The sequence below is a fragment of the Hevea brasiliensis genome, chromosome 7 (assembly GCF_030052815.1).
Source record: "Hevea brasiliensis isolate MT/VB/25A 57/8 chromosome 7, ASM3005281v1, whole genome shotgun sequence".
In the NCBI taxonomy this organism is placed as follows: Eukaryota; Viridiplantae; Streptophyta; class Magnoliopsida; order Malpighiales; family Euphorbiaceae; genus Hevea; species Hevea brasiliensis.
Genome location: NC_079499.1, coordinates 1,191,150 through 1,201,032, shown reverse-complemented (window position 1 = coordinate 1,201,032; position 9,883 = coordinate 1,191,150). Strand labels below are relative to the sequence as shown.

General features: G+C 35.4%; 1 protein-coding gene across 1 annotated transcript; it reads left to right on the top strand.

Annotated features, from left to right (window-relative positions):
- The first annotated feature begins 4,859 nt into the window (after window positions 1–4,859).
- LOC110638138 (probable serine/threonine-protein kinase PIX13) lies at window positions 4,860–9,108 on the top strand. The gene is made up of 6 exons (XM_021788581.2): window positions 4,860–5,154; window positions 5,705–6,078; window positions 7,796–7,931; window positions 8,065–8,204; window positions 8,405–8,528; window positions 8,667–9,108. Exons 1-6 carry the CDS (start codon window positions 5,079–5,081, stop codon window positions 9,020–9,022), a joined length of 1,206 nt encoding a protein of 401 aa, XP_021644273.2. The 5' UTR covers window positions 4,860–5,078; the 3' UTR covers window positions 9,023–9,108.
- Window positions 9,109–9,883: the final 775 nt, after the last annotated feature.

Sequence of the window (9,883 nt, the reverse complement as noted above, 5' to 3'; positions counted from 1 at the left end):
AGTGGATAGCAATGGAGCAAGATTCTTTTAACTTGTTAACAGTATCAAGAAGATTAGGCGAGGGATACAATAATAATGAGCAAAAGCTAGAAGGTATGCGATGATATTGTGGACTATCTAATTAGGCAGAGAAGAAGAAGTTAGTAAGTAGTAAGTTGAATAAAAGTTAATCTAAGGGATCAAAAAGGCATGATGAGAGGAAAAGAATGATAGATAATGATACAAAGGCTTTAGGTTAGACTTTTGAGATAGTGAGAAGGTAGTTAGAGGTTCATTATGAATGTCAGGCAAACATTTTTAGTGTGATCAACAGAATCACTTTGCAGTGAAGCAATAACGACAGAACAACAGTAGGGGTAGAACGAGAAGTGACAAGTCTGGGTGGTTATAAATCACTAGAAAGTTCAAGGATCAAATTAATGACCATAGAAAAGGGTGGAATTAGTGTTGGAAGAATTTATTAGTGAGAGAAATCTTTCAGGAATCAAAAAAAGTTAAGAGCACAATATAAACGATAATAGATATGAATCATAGGTCGAGTATAAGTAAAGTTAATAAATTATAAAATATTATGTCAGGAAGGACAATGGTACGATAAAGGGTTCATGCAGATGATACCTTATAGGTAGAGCACAATTGTGCTAGGAGATAATGAAAGTTGGAGAGAAAAATCAAGAAACATAGGTTAAATATTATTATATGGACAATCGAGCGTAGTTGAATATAAGAGAATATTTTTCTTTCTTTTCAAGTTTAGCTCGTGTTTTTGATTCTAGAGCGTTATATAAGGAATAGAAACTGAGTCAAGGAGACCTAGTTATTTAAGAGTTTGGTAGGCACCGATCCATACACAATTTCCTGATATGAGAATGATAGTAAGTGCATACTTAGTGTTAAGTATGAAAGGACGATCAGAGTAATAAGAGGAGTTAAATCGAGCTAGTTATTAGGGCTTACAACCCTTTTGAACTATAAGCTAGAGGAAGTGCTAATTGCTAATGAGTTATAGTGAATAGAATTGTTGCTAATGGGAAAAGTTGAGACTGAAGTTTGGAAAGCTATGGGCAGTATATGTGATTATATTAAGGAGAATGAACATGTGAAGTATCTTGTTTAGAATTAAGGCATGACACACATTTTCCATAGCAGTGTTAGTTCAGATGGAACTTATAGTTTCTGGGGCTCATATCCATCCAGGATAAGCAATTTCCTACTAAGGCTGGTAGGGAATGATAATATTCTGATAGGTAAGTTGGGAAAAGGAGATACAAAAAGAAATTTCTATGGGTAATTGTAAGTGTTACATAAGGTGAAGAATGTGCTGATAGGAGTAAATTGTAAGGTTAGAATTCTCGAAGTAATGGAACTAGCAATCAAGATAAGACTAAGAAATAAAAAGAAAGTTAAAGTTGATGATGGGATAGAAATCTTTGAAGGAAAAGGTATAAGGGTGAGATAGGACTAAAATTAAGGAATAAGTACAGCAGGTTGAAAAGATATCAACAATATCAGAAATAGAAAAAGGGAAGTGGATAAGATGTAAAGGACAGGAAGAAAGCTCGATAAAGCCAGTTTAATGATGAGGATAAGAAGGAATAGGTATGCTAGGAACACACTAAGAGATGTTTAAAAGAAGTTATTATGAGATGATAGATTAAAGGAGTAGTAGAGCCTCGATCTAAGTGCCAATGTGTCAGAAGTAGGCCACATACTAAGAAGCTATAGGAAGAAGTCTAGATATTTCCATTCCAGAGAAGGAGTGAGAATTGATAAAGTCGCATGGATTGAGTTGTCAGGGAATATAAACACTTTTGTTACCTAGAAGGAGGGACCCAGTTTACTTTCCAATATTGATAAATGATACACTTGGCCCTTGGAGGAGACTCTACCTAACTAGTTACATAAGATGGATAGAGGTTGGTCTAAGTACCTTAGTAATGACACAAAAGAGAACTAAAATTTGAAGTATCATGGGAGTGAGAAAATTTATAGGTATTGACCACTGAGGTCATAAGAAGAGTGAAAATCTCGAACAAGATGCCTAGATTAGGTGCTACAGGAAAGCTACTCATAGGATACCATGGAATAAGGAACATAAGTTATGTCATTGGGGAAACAGAGATTATTGAAACAAAGATATGAGGACTGAAGTCACCAAGAGACATGTTGGGGCGTAATAAAAGTGAGGTAAGCACCAAAGTTGATTGAAGTTATGAGACATCAAGTCAAGAACAGTGAGGTATAGCGAATACTTGAAATGTCAGAAAAATGGTCAATGAATAGTTACAAGATAAAAGCCCTCTAGAAAGAGATGATGACAAATAGGACACTATAGTAGAATCAGAGAGCGGTAGAATGTCATATATAATATACGAAGTTTGAAGAATAAATGTTTTACCAATCTCTGCATAGCTGGAGGAGTAATGATTGCACTTATTCTAATAATATTCTTTTCCTTATTTCTTTGTTTATTTGAAAATTCGAGGATGAATTTTTTTTAAGGGGGGAAGAATGTAACAACCAGAAAAAAAAAGGGGTCAAAAATCTGGAGGAGGACACCCCCCCCCCACCCCCAATTTCTCTTCTCTCCTCTCCTCCCCTCTCTTCTTCTTCTTTCCTTCTCCGGTGACCGGCTGGCGACCTCCCAAGTGGCTCCCCACCCCGCCAGTGACTCTCCAGCGACGGCCAGAACCATCAGAAACGGCAGCAAGAGAGGGAGAAGAGAGAGAAAATGCGCTCACAGTGGGCAGCGACTTTCCGGCGCTATTCCGGCTTCATCCGACGTCCGATCGAGGCGATTCAGGTGGCGTTGGAAAGCTTGTTCCGAGACCTTTTTTTTTATACCAATTTTAAAGCAAATGGAGGTCGGAAGAGTGAGATATGGAGGAGAGAAGTTTCGGGTTTTTTAAGCTTTTTCATCAGATCTAGGACAATCCGACCGTTGGATCGACGATCCGAGACCACATATGGACTGAGGAAGAGGGGAGGAACATGATGGTATGATCAGATTCGGCAAATGTCACCAGCGACCGGCGGCCGGCCACCGTGTGCGGTGGCTCCGGTGGGCTTTGGAGATGATTCAACTTCCAGATGCTTCCTCATAAATTTTTGAAATTTTTGAGACACAGATAAACTTTGAGTAAGATTATTTTAATTATTTCTTTGTCTGTGGAGCATAAATACAGTGTTTCTTAAACAGGAAAAATTGGAGAAAAATTATAAGAAAAATATATGATGAAAGTAAAATTATTTAGAAATATTCTATGGTGTTTGTTGAATTTTTGAGTGATTGTAGAATATTTTTGAAAAATATAGATAGATTTTAGTTAGATTTTTAGCATATGGGCATATAAGATTATTTGAAATTAAGATATTTAAATTTTATATGATTGGTTAAAGCTTGAGGATGGATGTTTAAATATGTGAATATTGAATTGGGTTGAATTAAGAATACGTTAGCTATTGAAAACTTTTGGAATTGAGTAATATTCTTGAATAAAATATTCGTGGTAGCTTAGAAAATTATAATTCATTTTGCATTAGCTTAGTAATATTGCTAAAGACCGCGGGGCAAAATTTTAGAATTTTTAGAGCCCATTTGGGTAGTTTTTGTAAAAGGACTAATTATAGGGATTAAAATATAATTTTTCAAGTTTATTACTATTGTCTGATTTGGAGGGCCCAGGAGGGGCTATGTAATGTTGATAAAATGTTGCATTTCACTCTACAGGGTGTATTAGCTTTAGATAGCTATAGAGATTATGGTTAAAATTGATATTTTACTCTTTGAGTCGAACGTTCACTCCTGTTCCTTATATTTTTCCAGGCTACAGGAGAAGACATTTTTTAGAATAACCTGTCCCTTTCCTCTCAAGTTATGAAAAGATTACTTAATTGTATTATTATTCTTCAAATTTATAATTTAGGACTCCGCATGTACTAGTAGTAGTATTAATCCTGTTAGGGACTGTGTGAATTTAAGTTTTTGTATTAATAAATGAAAAATTTTTATGAGTTTTAAATAGTTTGTAAATGATGTAACAAGATTGAGCTGGGCTCCCCTAATTTCAGTTTCTGATAATTACTGGATTAAGTTGGCCCGAAATGAAATTATAACAGTTTGATTTAAATTATTTTATATGCATGTTGGGCCTAAATTGTGGGCCTGGTTATGGATTTGAGAACAGTAAGGCTTCCTACGGGCCTCGGGGGCTTTATGCTGGCCCAGGTCCTAGTGCCGGTCCGGCCCATAGGTTGGGTCGTGACAAACAAATTAAATAGGTCATATTTAAAATTCCTAACTAAACTTTCTTAAACTCATAAGGCCCAATCAAACTTAATTAGGTCTATTTAATAACTACCCATATTAAATTTAAACAAAACAAGATTTTATTTAAATTAAATTAATTTCTTAAATAAAATATTATTTTTTTTTTCAAGATCATACCACGGAATTAATAATTCAGTTTCATACCTACAATTGCATCTTACAGTCATATAATTTTTCATCATTGAATTTCTCACAGCTTCAATGCACATACTCATCACAAAATAAAAATCCACAGTGAGTGACATAAATCTTGGACCTTGTTTGGTTTAAAATGCTCTGCTTCTCAGGAAATATTTACTTTTATATGCAACCAGATTATTGACTTTTTGAGAAGTTGGTTTTGGTTCGATAATGCAAATTAATAGATTTTTGTCGCGAAAGTTTATTTTCTAAGCCTATTTACCCTGGATCAAATAAGGCTTTGCAATCATTGTGTTGTAAATCGTTAAAGCATTTTAAAATGCCATTGAAGGCATGCCAAACAAGCCACCATCAAGTAATCAACATGAAGTCAAATTTTTTGCTGCTCTAGTTCTTGTTCTTTTCCTGTCACGCTGTCTTTGACTTTGAATTAGATATGCAGCCATGGATTTCATTATGGGTGGAAAACGTTAATGTGAAAGACAATTTTACTGTTGAGAAAAGGAAGCGTATCAAAACTTCCTTTCTCTCTATTACAGAATTTTGTGGCCATCGCCGGCTTTGCAGAGGCTCCTCAACGATAAGGAAGCGTGTATAATCGTAGCTGATGGGGAATTGCTGGTGCCGTCCAGCTCATAAGCCAACCCCAGATCATCCAACCAACATCCATCATGTCACTGCAAGTACAATCACAATTGTCTATACTCTATAGTCTCTCCTCTCGTGATTTCTTGCTTTACTTGCTTCTTCTTTTTATTTATTTTTTGAGTAAAAATTAGTCTGGGGATTCTCTCTCTCTCTCCCCAACTCTTGCAGAAACTTTTTACTGAAATTATATGAAATAGACATCCTTCCATATCTGTGAATCAACGTTCTGCCAGTGTTTCCTAATTTCTGTTACTGGCTCATAAAGCCTATCGTTGGTTTTTGCATCTGTGACTGTGTCTGCTAGTACATTGGATCAAAAACAGAAATTTTTAACTCTGATACCATGTTACCTCATTGATAATCCCTATCCTGATGCTTAAACTGCCGGCTAATTTTGCAGGATAAGCTGATTCTTTGTTACTATAGTTTCTGGTTATAACATGTTTGATGGTTTCATCAAATCTTGATTGTTATTTACACTTTTCCTATGTATATCTTTATGTGGTATCTAGCTCAGCCACTTAATTAATTTTTTTTTTTTTAACTGAAATGTCTGCTTGTATCATTTTTTGTCATCTATATCAGGTAATACAGCTCCTGCAGATGAAAATGTCTATGACAGCAATGGATACTCTGCAACAAGCACCAACCTGACAACATGGATATCTCAATCAAGCGGCAGCTTCACAACTATTTGGGGGAACAATGCTACAGAGCAAATTGAGGCCTTCACAAATGGACCAATCATTGCGTACTCGAACTTGAGAGCTTTTACTTATGCACAACTGAAGGCTGCAACACATAATTTTAGACCTGATATGGTGGTGGGAAAAGGAGGTTTTGGTGTTGTTTATAAGGGTTGGCTTAAGGAAAAGGTGATGCCAAGGGGAATAAGGAAGACAGCTATGGCTATCAAGAAACTGAATCCTGAGAGCGGTCAAGGAGCTCAAGAATGGAAGGTATGCATTTTCTTATGATAGAGGGTGGAGCACAATGAAGGTTAACCTCCTAAACTTGTTTTGGGAATTTATTTTAGGCCTTAGGGTGTGAAGGAAAGTTACTGAACATCAAATATTACAATTATTCCCTTCAAATGTCAATTTGTCTTAACCCTCAAATTGGGGCTAAACTGCTTAAGGGTGTAATATAAAGTTGTTATATACCTTTACAGACATTAGCCTCCTGATCATTTAAAACTGCTAAACAAAGCAAGGTTAATTGACCTTCCATTGTATTCTATTCCATTTCTTTACTTTCATTAGCTTCTCTTTCCATCATCCCTAAAACTCTCGTTAGACTCCTCCATTGTTATTGGTTCATAGCTTTTTATTGCTGGTTCAAATTCTATTATTCTGTCAAGATCAGTGTAACATGTTTTCTCAAGTCACTAATGCATATCCTGGAACTTCCCCTCCTTGCCTTTGGTTTTTTCTAAAAACAGAAAAGAGGAACAAAATGGGATAGAAAATCAGAATCATTTTAGTATATATTTGTATCACAATGACAGCTCTGATACCAAAATTGATGTAGAACAAACAAGGAAGAAGCAAGAACAAAAAAAGGACCAATCCTTGGAAAAGAGAACTAATTCTCAACAATTTTCTTAATTTCAATAATAATCATAGTCTAAAACTTATCTAATAATAATAGAAACCCTAGTTCTTATTTATAGAATTAGAAATCTTAATCACATTAGGATTTAAGAACCATAATTCAATCCCAATCATATTAGGATTTTAGAACCTTAATTCATTCCTAATTAGGAATACTAAATTAAACTAAAATAAATTAGAAAATAATAAAATTCCTAAATGAGAGACCTAATAAGATAAAAATTTCTAAAAAATAAAACTCTTAAATTTCCTAATTTTACAATGAGAATAATTCCTTAATTCAATCTTCCCATACTGCATTATTGAGTTGAATGTGAACAGTTTCTGCTTTTCTACCATTCTTTCCAAAAATAAAATAAATAATTGAAGTGAAACGTGTGGGAGAACAAAGACCATATCTACTAATGAAGGAGTTTATGTAAATATGGGCGTTGGATATTACTGGCATCTTGTAACTCGCAGTACTTTGTTTCCACTTTTAGCTCTGTTGCTTTTCTGTTCATCTTATTGGCCTTTGTGGAATTTTCATAGAAGGATTGCAATGTTCCGGGTATTGTTTTACTAAAGCAGTGGTTAACATCAGCCGCTAAGCTGCTGAACACAATAGTGATAAGCAAGCAATGGAACTATTAATCTGTCGGACTTTCTAAAAGACACAGAAAATTTATATGTTAATCTAGAAAAAGCAATGGAACTATGTTTTTGGCCATAAATGATGTTTAATGTTGTCCTAAATTAATATACTAGTCTAGTGTTGAGGGAAATGATCAAAGAGACAGCTCATATGAATTAGTTCTTTTTTTTGAAATGATAGGTAAATATGTACATTCTTATCAGGTTCATGCCCAACTTGAGGACAATGGCAAAGCATTGCTATTACCAGATAAAATAACACCATTCTATTCTCTCTCTCTCTCTCTCACACGCGCATACACACCTCCATACTTTAAACTTTGTTGGGTGGGTGGGGTTTGGTGTGGGAAAGGTGGGGAGGAAGGGATAGTTCTCTGTTTTTATGCAATATAAGTTGTTTGCTTATTAAGTTGTCCATATATTGACTTAGGCAGAGGTCAATTTGTTGGGAAGCTTATCTCATCCGAACCTTGTACAACTATTGGGATACTGCCATGAAGATGGGAAGTTCATTCTTATCTATGAGTTCATGAAAAAGGGAAGCCTAAATCGCTATCTATTTGGAAGTAAGAGCCAGTTTACAACATTAAATTCTAGATTCTGCACAGTTGTGCAAGAATTGCCAGCATACAGTTTTTTTTCCTCCTTCCTTCTAGGGCCATAACTTCAATGTGTACTTTATGTGTACTACTTGTGCAGAGCGCTCAGTTCAGCGACTTCCATGGGACACAAGGCTGAAGGTTGCCATAGGAACAGCTCGAGGGCTGGATTACTTGCACTCATTGGAGAAGCCAATAATTTATAGAGATTTCAAGTCTTCCAACATACTGCTTGATGAGGTAAGTTCCATGGAATGAGTGTTGCTGCATGTCTCCAATGATTATGATCTTCATATCTTGCCAATCTACCACATTATTGTGGTGTGATGGAGGGCAGAAGTCTTTGAAGAATGCAGCTAAACAATCTTTGTTTGAGAAAGAGTTATCAAAGGCTTCAAGACAAGTTAATTAATTATTTCCAATTCTTGGTTTTATTTCAGTTCTATGATGCAAAGATCGCAGACTTTGGATTAGCATTTTTTGGTCCTTTGACTGATAATTCACATGTCAGTACTCTTGTCATGGGCACACTTGGTTATGCTGATCCAGAGTACGTTTCAACAGGTACTTCTTTGTTCTTATGATCTTCTTGGACTTGAATGTCTCAAGCAAACTAATCCTTTTCTTTAGCGTATTTAGCCAGTTTGATTATCACAGCAAGCTTCAGAACTGGTTATGACATCGATTTCCACAACTGATCAGGTCATTTGTTTGTAAAGAGTGATGTATACAGTTTTGGCGTTGTTTTGGTTGAGATGCTGACAGGCTTACGGGCATTTGATAGAAAGCGTCCATCTGGGCAACGAGTGCTAGTTGATTGGGTTAAACCACATCTGACCAAGAGGAAAGGTTTGAAAAATATAATGGACTCTCGGTTGGAGGGAAAATATCCTTCCAAAGAGGCCAAACAAATAGCTTATCTTGCAGTTAAATGTCTTCGGCCTGAACCCCTTCTTCGACCATCAATGAAAGAAGTAGTAGAGACACTCGAACAGATTGAAGCTGTCAGTCTTAGAACAGGGGACCATAATATTCATTCAACTGAACAACATAACTAGTAGATTTATAGTACTTTGCAGATTTAAGTTTATGGTTTTACAATGTTGTGTTGTAAAATTAGTTCTTAAATTGGTGTGTTTTTCTATCTCTTGCTTCATTTCTTTAATTTGATGTTTATAAGCAAATTTTAATTTACAACTTAAGTAATCATCTTGTATATTGCATGACTGTATAGCACACATGCTTTTGGCATACACCATAGTAGAAAGATGTAGTTGAAAGACCAAAGCATTCGCTTTTAGCAAGGCAACCTCTCCTTTATTGGTCTCCTAATGCAGATTCTCTAGTAAAATTAGTGGATTCTTTCACAAGGGAATCTAAGAATCTTCCTTCTTGTAAAAGCAAATCGATGCCAATTCGTTGAATCCTTAATCTCATCAAACAGAAACCAACTACGGCACATGTTGTAGTTCTTTGACAAGGAAGGTTGCATCAATAGAAAGCAGGGGAAGGGGAGGCTACACAGCCACAAATGTCTACAGCAATATATAAAACATCACTATCTACCAACCCAAATCCACTAGCCAACGCATGCTTTGATTAATTGCTTTGTTTACCTCAGCTGTAGTTTCTCTTTTTAAAACCACCACTATTCCTTCTCTTTTTCATAGTTGGACATAAGTACTTCTCAAGTCTTGCAAACTCCTTTTCCATAGTGGTTTGTGATGAAATTATTTTTCTTCATTTTTTTTTTAATACGTAACAATTCTTGTAACATTAAATTAAAACTCATTATTACCCATCATAATGGTTATCTACCTTTTGATTTTGTATAAAGAATTAAGTTTGCTATTGATTTAGGTAATAAAGATGGTGAAGATTATGGTAGGTTTAGTTTTTAAATCCTATCTTGTTTAATT